Here is a 19,454-nt window from a genome sequence, read left to right on the forward strand (position 1 = left end):
TGTTTACCTACTTTGCAACTGGAACGCTGATAACTCGGCTGTGGCGTCATTCCCAGTTCCGACTTCCGACTTCCGAGGTAAATGGAACGCAGCATGTCTGTGTCTGTGACTGTGACGCACAGGAAAGACGTTTCCTTCCGCCGGGGTGTCTGTGTCTGGACATGTGCAGGGACCGTGACCGTGCTGGTTTTTCGGGCTCTTTCTTTTTGAAATCAGACATTCTTGGGCTGAACCAAAACCAATGGCTGCAAGCGGATCGCTCCCGACTCGAGCACAGCCAAATACCCTCTGATATCAGTGTGCTTTTGTGTGAAAATGCATGCTCTTTGTGGATCACATGATCCCAGTCTGACTGTTGGAGGGGTAAAAAGAACAAACCACAGCTTGTCTTTATCCCACTTCTTGTACGGACATGTGCTTACCAAAGGCCTGCGTTCAAGCCGAGATTTAAGTTGCTCATTGTTGTTGCTTAAAAGGTGTTTTGACAGGCCACCACCTTTTTTTTTATTTAAAGGTTTTACTTTGAAATAATGAGCAAAGCAGGAAAAAAAATTGCACCATTTTGTGTTATACCACGCATGTGTTAAGTTTGTGATGATGCACAACATAATGGACACTTACATAGTTCACAAAAGTCAATATTTTTGGTGTTCTGTACAGTTTCCGGTGACATTTTGTACCACTTTGACTCGACAGTAGGCCTATTAGTAACTTAAGTTTACAGTCCCTCAAGTCTGCTTTCTGAGCTATGTCCTGAAAGTATTTGATCCCACAAAGTCATGATAATAAATATCTAGTTGCGTTTTTTTTTTCCAAGTCATCATGAGACATCCCAGATTTCCTATTTCCCAGTCACAAAAAGGGCTAACACTATGGTGGTTTTGAGCCAAATCTTTTCGAGGTATACAGTACGTTTGTCCAGCTGCTTCTGAGACTGCGGTGACTTGGAGGATCTACTTGATATTTTCTACTTGGTTACAACTTCCTTTACAGTTAATGCTGGTGACGTCTTTAAAAGGAAGATGGTGTGGCTTGGGAGTGCTTTGACCAGTGAAGTGAGTTTTCAAAAGAAAGTGTAATGAAACGCAGGTTTGGGGTTTGAGCCATCAGATGGCAACTTAACACTTCACTTTGGGTTTGATTATTTCTAAAAAAAATAGTTGAACAAATTTAACCAAAAGGTGTTTCCAAACTAATTGTGAAGAAATAAATATTTCTGAAGCTCTAGAAGGTTGTTAACTTAATTTAGGATTAGTAAAATATCCTCTTAATATAAATCTTGTCTTCCATTACGACAGTGAATGTATCTTATTGGGACAGAAATTAATGTATTTGAATTAATGTTTAATAGTTGTGAAATAAGCCCAGCTCGTCCACGGCTACACACAGTTGTGTAACTGTCCTCTTGCGTGGTGGTGGGAGTGCTTGTTCAGATGACAGCTATGAACATCAATTACAGACGTTGTTGCTACACTGGTGATCCAGGGTAAAAGCCCAGTGGATTTACTGTTCTTTTTGTTTGTTGTTAATGGTACCTTGATACAAAAACCATTTTGTTTTTCTCTTATGCAATGAACCACAGTGAAGAAAATTTAAAACAGTGCATGTTTTATAAATCCACCCAGAGTTACGATGGTGTAAAAGTCACATTCCCCCTCTGCTTTCTGTTGCCGGGCTTTTCACTGACTTTGGGGACAGGAATGCATTGTGCCGGACTGGTTAATTTTCCCACCCGTACCCCCCTCATGTGCCTCTGATTTACAGTGTTGTTGGATGGATCAGCTGGTGCAGTTTTCATCATCTTCTTTTTTTTTTTTTTTAAACTAAAACACGGAGAGGAAAAACAAACATTTGTGCCAAATGTTTCTGTTTGTAAGAGTCTTTTTGTGGTAGAACGGTACTTTGTAACAGTGGAAATGTTGCAAGGAACAAAGGAAACTGTAAGGGAAGAAGTGGTGCTGTTCTGGAGAAGTTAATAAAAACCATTTCACCACTTTTCCATTTCTTTGACTGATTTTCCTTACATGCAAAAGACATTTAGTGGAGATTTATACTTCATCAGGAGCTGATATATTGTAGGTGATTCCTACAGAAAAAATAAAGTATTTTTACCTTTGTAAGTGTACATGAAATTACTGTTTGTACAGGTATCTCATTCTGGTCTCATCTACCTATAAGTACGTACAACTGTCAACAGATGCAAAAGAAGGAGATCTCATGGCCTCTGGTTTAGCACTTTTCTTTCTTTTTTTGTCCTAAATATCTATATACTGATGCAGTGTTGTTGAAGCAGAGGTCATGCAGGACTCTTCTCCTTTTGCATCTGCAGACAATTATTGAATAGTTCAGACTTAAAACAAGGTAGCCATGACTGGGAGGAGGTGCCTATCAACAATCCTTTTTCATAGACCTTATGCACACTAGCAAAGACAAAATGATGTATTTTCTCTGCAGGGACCCGATTCACCATATCACTTTAGTGTAACAGCATTTCTGAGTCCCGTCAGAGTATCAAAATACTGTAGTTATTTATTGTGACGTAGCTCTGCTTGTTATTTTGCTCTAAACACATATCCCAGTCTCATTCAAAATTGCTTACATTCACATCTTTTTGTACACCAAAATGTACACGCCTTACTATGCAGTAATAGAGCTAGGTTGGTTTTAAGGCTAATATCTTCCTTTACAATTTGTTAATTTCACTACAAAAATATGAATTTAATCTTTACAACATAATGGTAACATTTATATTTCATTGTATTAAAGATCCCCTTGACCCTGTACAGGCTTAAGTGGGTATAAACAGGGGATGCATGGGTGTATTAAAAATTAAATCTCAACACTGTATAGTGTGATAGAGGGATTAGTGTTTAAACTCTGACAGTCAACTTTCTGACGTCTCCATATGCCAAATTTAGTATACAGGATTTTAAATTGTAATGGTATTTTTGTCATGTAACATTACATCACTATCTTTTACAATTGTTCACAACCCCCAGCGGCCCATGCTTTTTCCTTCTTTATGATAAGAAAGTATGAGTGTCACAGACACTATTTTTGTCTCATCTAAATTTAGACTTGAGAACACAAATGACTGGTGGAGCATGTGATGGGTGTACACTGTGGATTGTGCTGAGTACGTTTTAAAAGGGACGTTTTTTGAATTGCTTTGAGTTTTATAATGAAACCACAAAAGTGCATCAATCATACTGTAGCATTTCTGCTGACAGAAAAGAGGAAGACAAATCCTGTATGCGGTACAAAGTGTATTTATTGATATCCACATATGTTTTAAATAACAGTCAGGGCACAAAGAAAAAACAACCAGATCAGAACAATTGTTGGTCTACTGTGAAAGAGTAGATGAAATTAGGTGGACTAATGCTAACCCAGAGACAAAAAGAATGAGATGCATTACTGTAGCATTATAGTGTTGTTGGTCGAAAAAAGAGAGATATTCACTTTAAACACTTTTTATGCTGTATCTTTGGCAGTCATGGTCACTTACATGAATCTGTCAACACTTGGTAATGGAATTTCAACATCTATCTGCCTGTCTCCAACCCTCACGTATGGTTCAACATCCTTGCTTTTCTCCTGGAGTGTTCTAATGACATTGTTTTGGAAGGTGTTAATGCTTTTTACAGATGAATCAATCCGGGACTGGATGTCAGCTTTAAGCTGTTCAGTTGACATTTCATCTGCAATACTGTAGATTTTGTTGGCCACAACTGTGAGATATTCCATAACAATTCTGTGGACCTCTAGACACTGCTCTACAACACTGGCCAGGACGCGAGAGTTCTTGGCATCATTGTAGGCATCAATCACAAAGGTGGAGAGCCTTTCTATGTTCTGAGATTTTACAATTTCAAGGACCTTCTCACATTGTTCAACTGTAAACTGCATGAGTGCTGAGAATTTCATAAAGATATCTTCTAGCTGAATGTCTCCGAGTTTCCTCACAGTCAGGATCACCTGTTCCTGGATTTTCCTCAAAGCTACCGACAAATCATTAAGAAATTCTTTGCTAGTCACAATGCGGTCAGATCCAGGAAGTCTGAACTTAAGGTCTTGCAAGCGATCAAAGACATTTGCAAAGACGGAGGCAAAATACTCTGGCAACTTTTGAACAGCCTCTTCAGACACATCAGCAACAAAAGCACTACATTTCTGGTAGATCTCCAGGCCAGATAGTTTCTCTTCATAGCCAGGAACCTGGAATTTGGTCTCTCTCAGGAATTTAACAACAGCATCAAGAACATGTTGAACTTTCCTTTTGTACTCATTCAGAATCAAACTGGTCTTGTCTGTGACAGCTGCTAAAACATCAGGACGATTTAATGCAGCTAGGTTTTCAACAGCCCTGTTAAATACCACTTCACCCTGCTTACTAGCCTTTAGAAATGCATCTCTAAGGACTGTAAGAACCTTGCCGATGTTTCTGGATGCCTGCCGGGCAGAATAAGACACAATCTTCGTGGCTGTAGGCACTTGTTTCTTCAGCCCCAGCAGCATCTCATATGGCATCTCCATATTCCAGGTCGTCTGAATGTTCAGCTTTTCAGAGTCAATCACAGACATCCGGAGACCAAGGATATCAGTGTCTGTTGTTGGTTCAGTCTGTTGAAAACATCAAGTAAAAATATGAATTAGGAAATGTAAATACACAATTTAGATCAAAATCAAAATCAGCTGTTGTTGGAAAGCAAATTAGCAATAAAATAATCTCTTACCGGGTAACGACCATAGACTCTTGCTCTCACTTGTGCTGGAGACTTGGTTTGAATTTGAAGACCCATCAGTCCCGTAGATGGAGTGGACATGGAGATGAGAAAGCCTTCCGTGGGATTTCTAGAAATCACTTGGTAGATTTCCATAGACTGAGAAGGTAGATTGACCTTTGCTGAATTGGCTGCGAAGGCATCAACCTTTTGAGAGCTTAAGGTGATGGTGCTCTCATGGTTTCCCTCAAGCACGGAATGTATGACAGATAGGGCAGAGACCATTTCCAATCCACCGACTGTATTCACATTGGTGTGGCCCTTAATTTCTCCATTCAGAATTCTAAACTCAGAGGTTGAGGAGGCATCGAGTTTGATCTTGAGGCCATCTTTGTTGAGCATGCTAGCATCAGTTTTTAGCAGGATTACTGCAGTTTTCACTTGAAACTCATAAATCAAATCACCCATTGCTGGAATCTTGATGCTCTGGAATTTGGGGAGAGTGATTTTTGGAATTGTCAGCTGGTTGAGCACATCTGGAACATCCAAGGCAGGCATTGTGATAAGAGTGGCATCAGGGAGGGGAATAGTAAATGATGACATTTCAACATTCATCACTGGAACTCTATAGGCAGGGACTGTGACAGTCTTAGGTAACTCACTGCTGTATTTCTCATACTGTGCCTTTGCTCTGCCATAAGACGAAGCAAGGATGACAGCAGCCTTATCTTTGCCGATGAGTGCTGTGTTGTGCAGTGCTTTCATGTTGGTATTAATGGCATCAATCAATGGCTCCACATCAATTTCAATGGCGATGATATCAGCGTTCTTAATGTACTTCAGCTTGGAGTTCATGTCAAATGTCTGCTGAGTTGTGATCAGGAGGTAGCTAAGGCCAGTGTCTTCCCACAGTGAGTAGTCTTCCACTCTAGGTGTTTTCATACCAACAAATGGCAGAGTTATTGCAGGAATGGTGATACGTTCCTTCAGCACATCTAGATCTGCTTCTCCCTTGATTTGGGAATCTATAATTATTTCTTGATCACCATTGTCCATGGAGAAGTAATGGGAGTATTTGTACTGATTGAATCTCGCCAGACCTGTCCAGCTTGTTTGTTGCACGTCAGAGTTCAGGGTAAAGGCGACATCATTCTGGAGATCTATTTTTCCTCTCAGCCTGAAGGGAAGACGAACTTTGGCATTTCCCTTATTCTTTGTATCAAAGGTGAGCTCTGAAGGTGTGATCAGGGTGAGAGCAGAGCTTGAGAGAGTTCCTTCAATTGGACCAGCCAGCTCTGCATTATGAGAGGCAGTGAAATCAATTTTCATATCCTCAGCTTTAGCGTGAAACTTGAACTCTGCAACACTACTCTTCATGAACGGTGTTTCAGTCTCAGCCTTGGCCTCAATAATGACATGGCGGAAAATGCAAATATCAGCGATGACATTTTGATTCATCTTTAGGTGGTTGCTGCCTGTTTCACCAGTGAAGGTAATTTTGGTTGTGTGGAGATCCATGACCACTTCCATGTGACTCTTGTGGGTTGCCTCATCTTTAAAGTCCCGAATTGTATATTTGTCATTGGCCATGTTGTTAAAGGTCAAACGGATGGTGGCATCTTCAAGTCCGAAGAAAGTCTTTTGACTTATTACTGCTTCACTGATAAGTTTCAGGGCTGGCATGTTGAGGTCATGTTTGTAGTCAGTCTTCATTTTGCCAGAAATCCCATTTTCCAAGCCAAAGGAGGCACTATTGACAAACTCTGCAGTGTAAAGCTCTGTTTTGGCTTTTGCAGTAGTTTCAGCAGAAGCTTGAGCTGTTAGCCCATAAAGATTCATTCTCGCTTCGTGGTCAAGTGTAAAAGATGACTGATCAGCCTTGATGCTCTCAAAGATGGACAAATGGCTCATCTCAGGAATAGCAAAATGTGCAGTGGCATCCAGGGTGAAGTCAAGGATTTTCAAAGTAGACTCAGCCTGTGAATTTAGGTTAATTTTGAACTCTGGTGTGACTGATGTAGTTGTGGTGTTCTCCAGGTCAGCAGTGGTCGTGAGTCTGTAATGAGGTGAGGTAACTTTGAACTCACCGTAAACTTTTCCAAAGCATGGGATCTTAGTCATCTCTGCCACGTTTTCTTTTAGCGCCAAAGCGAAGGTCTCGTAATCAAAAGATCTGATGTTCTGGATCATTCTCATGACATAGTTGCTCATGTCATCGATCAGCTGTTTGAAGTCGAAGGCATACAGCTCATTCACAAGGTCTTGAATAGGGACCATCATTTTTGTCAGCAGAGGCTGGATGTCGATTGACTGAAGAGTGTCAAACACATGCTGAATCTTCTCTCTGACCTGATACTGCTTCATCATTTTAACAACCTCATCCATGAAGGCTCCAATCATTTTTTCAATTTCATAGTTGGAGAGAAACTCTTCTACTTTGGTATAAACTGCCCTGAACCTGTTTGGAATGTTATATGTCTTAATTGTGGCCTGGACATTTTCTTTGATAGATTTCAGCACATTAATGACTTTGTCAGATGGGAACCTGGCTGTCAGGTCGGCAATGAAATTCTCCACATAGCCGATGAATCTTCTCAGGTCTTGGACAAAAAGATTGTAGTCAAAATTGTCAATGACCTCTTTCAGTTCTGCAACTTTGCTTTGGAATGTTGTACTGATCTGATACCTGGTGTTGATGTCTGTCATCATCTCGATTCCCTGGTCCATCAGGTTGATCATTGTGGTCTTCACATTTTCAATGACTGCAGGGAGATGCTCAATGAACGGGATCTGGATGTATTGGCTCTCACTGTTTTTATCATATTTCACAAATCCAGAGATGGCGTAATCTTGGCTGGTCTCACCGAGGAGAGGAGTTGAGACTGCCCCTCTCATTTCAATACCCATCTTCTGTGCATTGTTATAGGCACTCACATCTTGGTCAAAAGTGTGGTCATTTACTGTGGATATCATCTTTAGTGTGACACTTTGCTCTTGGAGGCTCAGCATGCTGTTGAACTTGTTGTCCATGTTGGTTTTGATGGTTGGTCTGCCTTCCATTTCATGGCTGGTTGAACCTCTGTACTCAAATGACTGTGTAAACAATGTGGGTTCAGCTTTCAGGAGGAATTTGCTGTATAGTTCACCACTCTGCCTGCCATACAGATACACTCCACCATTGGAATTGAAAATGGCATCAATGTTCAGATTGAAGGGTTCTGCAGAAAATTTGATAGTGTTGTCCAGACGAAGGGATGGTGAGTTAAAGGTTACCGCATCGTTGAACTTCACAGAGAGTCCAGCAACCTCTAGGTCAGAGGCACGTGTCAAGTGGGATCCCAGCAGTTTTCCATTGGCGTTGCACTTTGCAGACAAGATCATGTCAACAAACTTGATTTCATAAGTGTGCTTGAGCTCTTCCTCTGAGAAGGTTCCCATCAGGGTTCCAGCCAGCTCCATGTTGTAGGGTTCTATCTTGAACAGAGCATCATTCACAAAGTTAACTGCCAACACTTTCAGGTCATTTTTCACAACAACTGAGGCAGTGAGACGTTCCGCGTTGACTGTGATGTCATGCATGTAAGAGTTGCTCGCGTCAAGGAAGTTGTCTGTCTTGGTGTGGAGGGTAAATGATTTTAGAGTAAGAGACAGTGAATTGGTATTTTCGGTCCTCATTTCACTGAAAGATCCAACCAAGTTGTTAGAGATGATCAAGCCATCTTCATTCAGTCTGAGGTTAACTCTGTTTCTGGTGTTGAGGTCAAAGACATTTCCCTTAAACATGCTGTTGAGATAGACCTCTGTGCTTGCCAGCTTTCCCTCAACATTGAGTTCCGCTTTTTTGTCTTGAATCGCTCCCTTTGTTGTAAGAGACAAGGTGGCACCAGACCTCTCGACTCCACCGTGGAAAATATTCTCGAATGTCACCGGGCTGTGCTGGGCTGTCGTTGTACAACTGGTGGTGAGGCCATTTGTGTTCAGTGCCAAGGTTGCTTTGTGGGAAGCAAGGCTTGAGAAGATGTTTATGGAGGCATCAGCATTGATTTCCAAGCCAGATGGGTTCATGGCTCCAGTAAGCAAAGAGTAGGCACGGTTCTGTGTATCATCAGCTTGGTTTTCTATCCTAAGGCTGGCTTGTTCTTGAGAGGCAGACAACTCTATATGGCTACGAAGCATCTTCTTATCAGCTTTGGTCGTAGAAACAGACTGGATGGTGAGCTTCACATCCTTGTAGCCAAGATTTGTTTTGGTGGAGTGTTTGATGGGCTCACTGTCCATGTTGGTGTCAAACTCAAATAGATATTCCTGATTTTCATATGATGTCTTAATCTTGTTTGAAAGTCGGAGCATGTCAGAGATCACACTCAGTGCACTCTCCATTTTTGCTTCTTTCTTGGCCGGCTCAACTGAGAACTTGTGGAGGTAGGTGGTGGTGGCGACCATGGGACCAATAGTTACAGTTCCATCTGAGTTAATGTCTCCAATGAGCTTGTTGGAGTCCAGGGAGCCCTGGGTGGTAATGGTCATGGATGTTTCTAGACCCACAGGTGCATTAGCATACATGTGGTACCGACCTGTTGTCAGCAAATTATCTGTGACAGCAAAGCTTTCCAGCACAGTAAAACCTGTATTCATGAGCATGTGTTTCAGGGATCCATCCAGTGTTACTTCAATAGTTTTCTCTGCGGTGTCAGTGATTTTGGTGGCTCCTGTCAAACAGAAAAAAAATTGAAATGGAAGTTAGCTTGAACTTTTATTATGTTAATGCAATCTTAAATAACAAGTGTGTAAATATTGCAGACTTGAACTTGAACTGAATTACCATCAGCTGAGAAGGAGAGAAGTTTGATTGGACTGTCAGCTGTGATTTGGATCTTTGCCACGTAGTTAGGAGACTCTGCAGTGTTGTTGCCGGCAATAATCTTTCCCTCCCAGAGATAATAGTTGCTGTTGACCTTGGCAGACACTTCCATCATTCCCATCAGGGGCAGAGTGACATCATATTCAGAGGGGATGGTAAAAGCTGGGATTGGGATCTCGCGTGGGGCAAGCTCAAAGCCCAACTGAGGCAAGGAAATTTGTGGGGAGGTGACAACAGCAGGTATCCTTAGCTCCTCAGATGATTTTCCTCCAAGAGGCAGAGGAACACTCACTGTAAGGTGGTTTTGGTTGAACTGGTATGTGAATGTGCTTTCACTGGAAAAATGATGAAAACAGAACATATGTTAGACTTACAAATGCACACATAATATCCAGTTTATGATGTATTAAGCATAAAGTTGATCATTTTTGTATGTGCTTATTTAGATGTACTCACAGATTCATGAACAGGTTTTCAGGTACTGTTGGCATTTCCATTCTTGCAATGCTCTCTCTCAGATTTTGAATTTGAGGAACATCAGTTGAGATCTTGTCAATCCAGTTGATGCTGGCCTAATAATGAAAAAATAATCTCATGATGTGAACTGAAGAAGAACCGAGCCTGTGTCTGTAAACATATTTGCTCTAATTATATTATTTACCTCAATTCCTTTGTTAAGGATGTGTCGTACTTTCATATCTGTTTTAATGACCTGCTGGTCCATGACATCTTCTGCAACCCGCCTGAGCCATCCCTGGAGATCTTCAGTGTACTGCACTGGAATCTTAGTATCAGCGTTCATGTTGGACATCAGATGAACCTCAGCTTGCTCTTTGCCTAAGATTGGGAAAAGGTTTTACATATTAATATTATGCTAAAGTGTGAGATTGTCAGTCTTTGATGGTAATTGGTGTGGCATTTTAACAAACATACCATATTTGAAAGTGACTGCCTGAATAGAGGAGATCTCCGGAAGACTGACATCACTTTTGATCTGCATGGTGATTCCCTCTGCTTTGCTAAAAGTAGTGCTGACAGTGGCATCGGTTTTGAGGGCGGGAACCAAAAGCTGAACTTCCAGCATGCCATCAGTCATGGCCTGAAGCCTGTAACAAATAATTTCCTGCATGTTCAAAAAACTGTTGCTGACAATAGTGGAATTACAGTGTCTAGCTTTAAGTACGATACATTTTTATTAGTGTTTGAATAGGTTTACTGACTTGGCACGGCCAATCAGAGAGAGCTGGGGCACGTTCTTGTTGGAGAGCTCAAAGATGATGGATTTTCCTGTTGCAGTGTTTTCCGCCATGCCAATTTTAGCACCCATCTCAACATCAAAGTCGGGTATCTGGACTTGAGTGGTGAAGACATTCATGTTTCTATTGTATTTCATGGTGGCTGTAGCTTCTGAGGCCTGAGCACCTGAAAGCAGAAATTAAAAATAAAATAAGATTTATTTATTTATATTTATGATCGATATAACTTTACCAAGTTAAAATGAATGTTATTCCCCCAAATATGTTACTCATACCCTCAGCTCTCAGGGAAATCTTCAAGGAATCAACTTTCTGATCACTTCCTTCACTGAGGAGATCGTAGGCAAGTGTGGCTGTGTACTCGGACACTTCTTCAGTAGGCTTGATGTCAATAGCAAACCTACAGAGACAAAGTATTTCATGAGTGTTCATATTAAATTTAAATAGTACTCCACAGTCTAGTTGTATAACTACAGATGAAGAGCATGGACTCTTCGACGTACAACCTACTTTGTTTCTCCATTCAGGGGGAAATAAGGAGCAGCAGTCTGGTCACGTGGTCTACCCTGAAGTTTTTTAAGGCAGTATTTGACTCCAGAGAACAGAGGATTGCAGTTTGTTTCGCCTTCAAGGGCTGGGATCATAGCGGCCAGTCCACCACCACCCATAATAAAGACTTTATTGCTATTTTGATAAAAAGAAAAAGAAAAATAACAACAAAATCAGTTTTATTTTATCCTCTGATATCAGAACATCCTGCATACAAGAACTCATACAATGCAATCAGGCTCTAGACATCATAATAACACTCACTATTAAACAATAAAATTTACTTTTCACTGAGATTGAGTTATGTTAAATAAAGAAACATAAAATCTGCTTATGATTCCTGATTTTTGTTACCTGATTCTGAAAAATCTAGTGGTTCCTGTTGGAGCAGGGATGGAGAGCTTGATTTGGTTCTGCTCCATGGTGATCTTGGCATTGAGAGCGCTCTCATGATACAAGTTGGTATGCATTTCAATGCTGGAGACAGTGAAGTCTGGCATGTGGATTCCCATCTGAGTTATGAACTCAACACCGACAGAAGGACTGAACACCAGCTCCTTCTGTAAATAATAACAGATCACACAAAAGTTTAGAGATTGCAAAAATTAAAGAAACTTCCACTTCCACATATTTAAAACCATCACAGAGGTTAGATTTTTTGAGCACAAAGATGTGCAAAGTTACCATGCTTGGAGCCCTGTTAAGGCCTCCTTTTGCCCCGGGAGCAAATGTACCAGACAGAGCAAACGTCAGAGGCAAGCCAGATGAGGTCGGCATGGTGAATTTGTTGTCCATGAAGATGTAGTGGGCAAACATCTCGTTGTCGGTGCGCGACATCAGATTACTTATGGTCTGATAGAGAGAAACAACATTATAATAGTTGTTGCATATATATATTTATATAAATAAAAGTAAATACATTGACAGCCATGAAGAAAGGGAAAATGGAACCATACCTCGGTAGGAATTATCTTCATCAAAATCTCTCCATACATTATTGCATTTTCAGCAATGGACTTCAATTCGTTGCCCTTGATGTAGCCAAGCTCAGCTCCCATGATTCTCAGGTAAGCCATCGCCTCTGGGGTCTCTTGACTCTGCAGATCACTGACCAGCTTGTTGAAGTTGCGAGCAATCTCTCTGACAAGATTTTCAGGGACCTTACACCAAATTAACATTTTGTTATTATGGTGCACGCAGTGGAAATCATGAAGTAATACAGGCTGTGCTTAACATAAATATTGACATACCTTCTGGCCTTCTGATTTAAGGGGAGCCATCCATTTCTTCAGAACCTCTCTGACCTTTGGTGGCATTTTGTCTTCAGCCCAGTACAGAGCCTTGGACACAGTGTCAGGGAAGAAACCATTCTGTCCAAACAAAGCCTCGATGGTTGGCTCAAGACCCTTTCCCTCCATTCCAACCTACAGGAAAATGATACAACAAATAGAAATAAATAAAAAAGTGCAAATGTATCTTATTATCAGGGTTACGCGGATATGAACGGCCAAACTGAGTTCAACGAAACAAACTTATTGTGTCACACAAACCTCCCAGATATCCATGCTGTAGCCAAAAGCTTCCAGAGTAGTTTCCAGCAAGACTTCCCTTGGCAACTGGTTGCTGGGATCAAAAATGACATTGCCTTGCATTCTCCCATATTCCACATCTAGCTTGTAGTTGCGAGACTTTGTTGTGTAGTCACTATGGGTGGCAACGTCAGTGTCCTGCAGGGCAGCCATTATCCTCTCACGGAGGCTGAGGTAAAAGTAGAACAATTACACTTATGCAAATAGGTGGTTCCTGAAATCAGCACAATACTTTAGTAAGATAATTGATATTCTCACCTTGCAGTCTCTGAATTAGTTGAGGAGATGATGTTGTAGATATGGGAGGACACAAAAGCCTTAATCTGTGTGTTTTGCTCCTGCGTGAGCAGCTTCTTCAGCATGTCCATGTCACTGTCCTGGGGGTCCTTCATGAGAATCAGATAAGCTGCCAGACGCTTCTGCACAGCACCCTTGGGGTACTGGCTGACCTTCTGGAGGTTGGAGCGGACCTGGACAGAATAACAACAGCAATTTTATTTCCATAGTCACAATTTGTTACCATATGATTGGAAACGTTACACGAATGGAAAACCAGGGAAGTGTTTACTTGCTCTACCTCATCAGTCACAGACATGCGCCTAAAAGCCTGGATGGCAGCCAGCTGCACGGACAAAGTGGTTAGTGGCTGTCTCATGCACTTCAGCAGGGTGGTCTTAATAGCAGGGTTAGCATCCTCCATTGCATCTCCCATGTTACCAACAACCTGGATAGAGTAGCACAGAAAAATCAGGAATTTCATAGAAATGGAAGCAGTTAAATAAATATTTCATCCGAGAACCAATAACCTACACGTAAAGCCAGGAAGGTCAGCTCTTTATCCCCGGAACAGTCTGCACCCAGAATGGAAGCCATAAACTCGGAGACAGCAGTGATCTCTGGGGTGCTGAGTCCTTCAGAGATGTACAGTCTACAGACAAATGTAAACATTAGTGATAAGCAACCAGTTTACAGCAGAAGCAGTGTTGAGGATTACTTTTCCTGAGATTGTCTTCTCTTACCTCCTGGTTACATGACTCAAGGCATACATGATGGGTTTGCTCTGCTTGTACTGAGCCATTGACAACAAATCTTTCACCATCAGGGGGGAGGGTTTATGCAGCAGCCCCAGAGCATATACAACGGCATCAACCTCAAGAGCATCAGCCTGGAAGGTCCTGAGCATGCTTAGCATGGCACTGGTGCATTCTGGGGTGCCACACTGAGCCAGAGCTTGCCATGTCAGAGAGGTGGAGATGTCTGTCATCTCTTCAGTAATGGAGGTCAGCAAGTCAGCTTTCAGGCCCCGAAGCTCAGAGACAAGTTTGTGGAAGATCCCGGCACGCTCCTCACGCTCGGTCGTCTGGGACAGAGTGTTCAGCTTCTGCATTGCGGTAATAACAGCATCTTTGCTCTGCACTATGGACTTGTCTTCAACGACATCCATGCCCAGGTACCTCCTGTTTGCCTCATCTGTAAGGAATTATAGCACAAACAATAGTTATAGGAGGCTCTGGATGTTTGACACACCATGAAGAGTTTTCATCTCGTATTCTAAACATTGAAGGACTCACCGAAGTCAAAGATTCTGTCATTGATCTTGGTAGTTTCTCTCAGAGTCACAGTCTGTTTCACCACTGTAGAAATTCCATACTCATCCCTGTTTGCAAAAGGATGTTATAACAAGTGTTAATATCTGTCACAGAAATTATTTGCACAGAAAGTATCTAAAAATACAGAAAGGAAAAATAGTTTCAAAGGCGTGTTTAAGAGAAAGATACCCTTAAACGTGCCACAAAATACGCATTACAGAGAACACCAAAAGATTATTTTTTGAATCAAGATTACTGAAACTCGATGATTTAGTCAAGTTACAGACACTCACAATCATGTACACAGCTAAATGTAAAGCATTACCAGAAAACTTACAATACATGTTTATTTTTAGTTCAAATAATGAAGATAGTCGTAGAAAATTTAATTTTAAACATTTATTTGCCCGAACAACTTTAAAGCAGATGAGCGTTTCAATTGTTGGAATTCAGGATTATTATTATTATTATGGAATTCATTATATTATGATTTAAAGGGCTGTATAAACATATTTCAGTTTAAAAAGAAATTTAAAGAGAAAAAAATAGCAAATGTATGGATGAAATAGTCAAAATGTATATTATATGCATATGGAAACAGACAATCTATCTTTGATTTTTTTGTTTTTCTTTCCTTGTGATATTAACTAAGTAATTTAGCAGACCATCTGTTATTATTGTTCAATTTGTTTTGAGGGAGGGGCAGGTATATTAAGATTTTCTTCTTCCTGCTCCTTTCTGGTTATGGAATATGCTTTTGATTGTGTTGTCATTTTACTTGTTTCTTTCTTTTGTTTGCATATTTCCATGATCGGAATAAATAAAAATGAAATGAAAAGTTGTTGAATTCTTTCAAAACCTACTTGTAGGAGAAGGGCAGGTAGATGTGTTTCTCTGTGCAGGATCCGCTGGTCACGTGCTGCTTTTGGTTGTCAAACTGGTAGTTACAGGTCTGAGTGCTGCTGATCATCTTGGAAAGTGGGTAGGTCTGCAAGTAGAAAGACCACGACACAATGTGTGTTTTTGTGAGGTGGTGAGAAGAGTTTGGGTATATTTGACAAGATTGATAGCTTGTTTTCGTTCTTATGTCAAGAAAATGTTAGTTATTGCATATGGCATGACTAAAGTAAGTGTGTGTACTCTCTGACTTTAATTAACTTTTGTTGTCTTGAAATGAGAAATGAGGGATGATGTTTAGAGTTTGTAATGATGGAGCTCTCACCATCCCAGAGATGAGGGCCAGAGGACTGGTGTATTCACTGCGAGCGGCAAACATGTCACATTTGGACAGATCCCTGTTGATGGTCACATCAGTGGCAATGTCCTCCATGGAATTGACTGTGATGTCACTGGGGCACCATCCAAGCATGGTTTCCTGAAAGTGAAGAGAGGCTTCATCAATACTCAAGATATTTGGAACATCTCAAAAACAAAGCTAGAAGTGTTGGAGCTGTGAACGTGTCTTCTGTCCTTCGTTATCACCACATATCAGATAATCAATGAGCAGGAAAGGATTGGATTTCATTATGGGAGCAGGTGATGCCACTAGCGAGATAAAGTTATCTAGAACTTTGACCGGCACCTGAAGATTGTCACGGTGAGAACACGATGCTTCAGAAGTGGATTTTGGCACATGTGATTAGGACAGCTTATCTGCTCATTGTGTAACCAGTTTATTTGTACATGACAGCGTCACAAACAGAATCCAACTCCAAATGTTGTAAACTAGATGGTACCTTTAAACTGGTATAAAAAAAAAACAAAAAAAACAAGTGAAATAAGAAAAGTAGTTACCATTTGTTTGATCTTCATCTCATCTATTTCAGGTACCATGAGAGCAGAGACAATCCCCCTCTTGATGTTCAGGATATTGGCGGGCTCATCTTCCTCAGGGTAGAGTTTGACACCCATCTCTTCATCCACTACTGAAACCTTCAAAGGGTTCCTGTCGAGATGTACAAATAATAACTTACAACCTCGCATGTAGACATCTCCTCTTTATGATCTCTCAGTTACTGAGCCCAGTTCTCCGAGCAGCAGGGACAGTAACAAATATTTCCTGGGATGATAACGTGATGGCTTACTTGGCCATTGCAGCTTTGAAAGCTTCAGCTCCCGCAGCAGGACGATACACAAGTTTCCCGTCATCACTCAGATCGGTGAGCTCATTCAGGGAGCACTCTGTTGTGCGGATGACGAAGCTACATGTGTGGGGTACATCAACCTCAACCTGTGCAGCACATTAAACACATTTGTTGGCACGTCTGTTTTATATCTATAATCATGATTGCTCTCTTTTATCGATGGCGATGAGACTTACTGTGCAGGAGATCTTGGGGCCACTCTTAACATTTGTAGCTCCGTTTACACTGTTGAAGGTCTCGGCTTCGTAGTTGTACACGTACTGTCGGAAGTTTCTATATCTTTTGGCCACTAAAAGAATTCAAATCATCACTTACAAAATTATAATTTTCATTTGGATATTAATGTATACATTAAAAATACACAACATTTTTTAATCAACCTGTTTTGAAGCCATGTTTTTTTTTTTTAAATCATTCAAATTCTGAGCCAAAATTTGCAGTCAAGTACTCTGAATTGTTTATACAACTGAAATTATTCATATCACAGTGAAAAGGGACCTTTTCCTGACTGTTGAGGATGTTCTGGTTTAGGCAGTAATTTTAATATTATAATAACAAAAGGAAAAATCCCTAAGTTAAAAATCATTGCCCATACAAACTAAATATGACAAGATAAAAAAAAAGTATTATATTAACATGCATTAAGGTAGATATTCTGAAGTTTGGGTATACAATTTTACATCAGGTTAAACCTGATCTTCATACAGGGAAATATAGCACTTTGCTGAAAAACATCATGATAAACAATCATCTATACCATGCTTTCAGATATTTGAAATTGCATCAAGAAATACTGCAGTTTCCCTAATTCTGTTAAACCAGTTGAACCACATCATGTTAAATGTCCAAAGCAATGACAGATGAAGATTAAAAAAGAAATAAAGACTCACAAGAGCAAACCGGAGATTGCTCCTCAACACTTCCCACATCTTGCTCTGTGAAGATGACATTTTTTTTTTTTTGTTAAAGAAACATAATCTTCTTTTCAATATGAAATTGAAGTATCATGTAAATAATACAATGATGTAACATTTGCTATAATTTTAAGGCATTATTGGTGTTTATTTTGTCCTAACATTATTTAGGAATGAAACTTCCACATCAATTAATCCTGACACAAATGGCACATATTTTTCCACGCTAAGACATCCACATTTCCTCTAAGAAATTTTCTTCGAAAATACAAAAAGATTCTCTAAAATTAATTCATCTTCAAAATAAATAGCATGGTACTTACGGGCTTGCGTGTACGTGCCCAGAAGCAGCAACAGGCAGAGCTTGGCACCCGACATGATGGGCTGAGCTCTGGCAAGTCTAGGAGAGTCTCCCTCTTTCTCTGAAGACTAATCTATAAGCTTGTGTCTCAAGGCTTTTATAGACCAACAGTTTTACTGTAGGTAATTTCTGAGACTTGTAGATATGTTGTCCTGGTTCCAAAGAGCAGCCCTTGTGGCAGTCCAAAGGTTTAAAGATTGTCAGCTCTGGGTGGGGGTGGTCAGCAATTGTGTCTAATGACTCCTTCTTTTTTATTTGCGGGATTTGAAATGTTTTGTGCTCAAAAGCAAAGAATATAAAATTACATCACAGTAATCTTAATTGAGAACAAAAGAAATAACATGTTTTTGTACCTTTATATTATAAATTAAGAAACCCCAGCAGTTTATAATCAGATAAATGTCAATCACTAACTTTTATTGCTTGTTGTGCAAACTGGGGCACACAAACACATTTATCAGATTTTTTTTTTCTTTTTACTGTAGCCTAATTCTTCTTTTTATTTTTATTTTTCCATTTCAAATGTTAAAAGCCTATTGTAATCAAATAAGTGAACAGATGCTTCTTGAACAGTTTAAAAGTTATGATTCAATGTTTAAAAATGTTTTTCAGCCAGTACCAAAAAAAAATCAAACTGTACTTCTCCAGTTCACTGAATATTTCTAGAGCAACTGTTATGTTATTGAAGCAACACCAAATAATACAAAACACAAGCATTTTACAGAAAGCTAAATCAACCTTTGCCCCATGACAGCCAGAATCTGAAGACTACCGAGGCTGAATCGAAACCTGAGTCATCGGCTGCTGCTCTGAGAGTGTTATTGACATATGTTGCGAAGCGCTGGATTGAGCGAAATTCATTTTAGATTACAAAAGTGTAAGGAAATGTATGACGATTTAAATGATAGCAGCCTTTAAACATGCCACATGGTCACATATATAAAAAATAAAAATAAATAGAGAAATAAATTAATCAAATGTGAGGAACGTGACAAATTATGCCTTGTAAAAAAGAAAAAAGTTGACATCATTTCTACAGATTGTGATGATATATCCACGTTATGGTTCGATCAAAACACCACAGGAACACAGTACAATAGCTCTCTTTCTGATCATGAATTTACAGTTCTGTTCATAGGACAGGAGGTGGAGTCAGTTTCACTCCTCCCTCTTCTCTCTGTGCCTCTTTTGAAACACGTTTTCCAGCTTGGTGCTATATTGCCAGAGAGGACGTTCAGCAATGTGTGAAGTTGGATGGAGATAATGATGCTGGGGCTGGTGAATTCTACTCTGACATAGGTCTGTGATATCAAAGTACCCCTACAAAATCCTCATAACTTTGAGTGAATTATCTTAGACGTCGACTACCCATAAAAAATTGGTATTATTGTGTTATGCCAGAGATTTAGATTGGGCAGTCACTTCAGACTCTAAAACCTAGGTTCTCGTACCCAGAAAAATAAAAAG

The 19,454-nt window shown here is 40.2% G+C and overlaps 1 protein-coding gene across 1 annotated transcript in view; it reads right to left on the bottom strand.

The window, feature by feature from the left end:
* The window catches only part of LOC133464797 (apolipoprotein B-100-like), a 47,442-nt gene extending 29,377 nt beyond the window's left edge, over positions 1–18,065 (bottom strand). The window contains 26 exon segments of the mRNA XM_061746984.1: positions 3,508–4,623; positions 4,737–9,433; positions 9,547–9,920; positions 10,042–10,157; positions 10,247–10,422; positions 10,519–10,691; positions 10,806–11,007; positions 11,117–11,241; positions 11,352–11,525; positions 11,745–11,950; positions 12,075–12,242; positions 12,347–12,550; positions 12,641–12,814; positions 12,941–13,148; positions 13,238–13,449; positions 13,557–13,703; positions 13,790–13,907; positions 13,999–14,449; positions 14,551–14,636; positions 15,432–15,556; positions 15,791–15,943; positions 16,363–16,513; positions 16,653–16,798; positions 16,889–17,001; positions 17,603–17,647; positions 17,950–18,065. Of these exon segments, the coding sequence (XP_061602968.1) occupies positions 3,508–4,623; positions 4,737–9,433; positions 9,547–9,920; positions 10,042–10,157; positions 10,247–10,422; positions 10,519–10,691; positions 10,806–11,007; positions 11,117–11,241; positions 11,352–11,525; positions 11,745–11,950; positions 12,075–12,242; positions 12,347–12,550; positions 12,641–12,814; positions 12,941–13,148; positions 13,238–13,449; positions 13,557–13,703; positions 13,790–13,907; positions 13,999–14,449; positions 14,551–14,636; positions 15,432–15,556; positions 15,791–15,943; positions 16,363–16,513; positions 16,653–16,798; positions 16,889–17,001; positions 17,603–17,647; positions 17,950–18,004 (9,915 nt within the window). The 5' untranslated portion in view covers positions 18,005–18,065.
* Between the last annotated feature and the right edge of the window lie 1,389 nt (positions 18,066–19,454).

Source organism: Cololabis saira, chromosome 18 (assembly GCF_033807715.1).
Source record: "Cololabis saira isolate AMF1-May2022 chromosome 18, fColSai1.1, whole genome shotgun sequence".
Taxonomy (NCBI): Eukaryota; Metazoa; Chordata; class Actinopteri; order Beloniformes; family Belonidae; genus Cololabis; species Cololabis saira.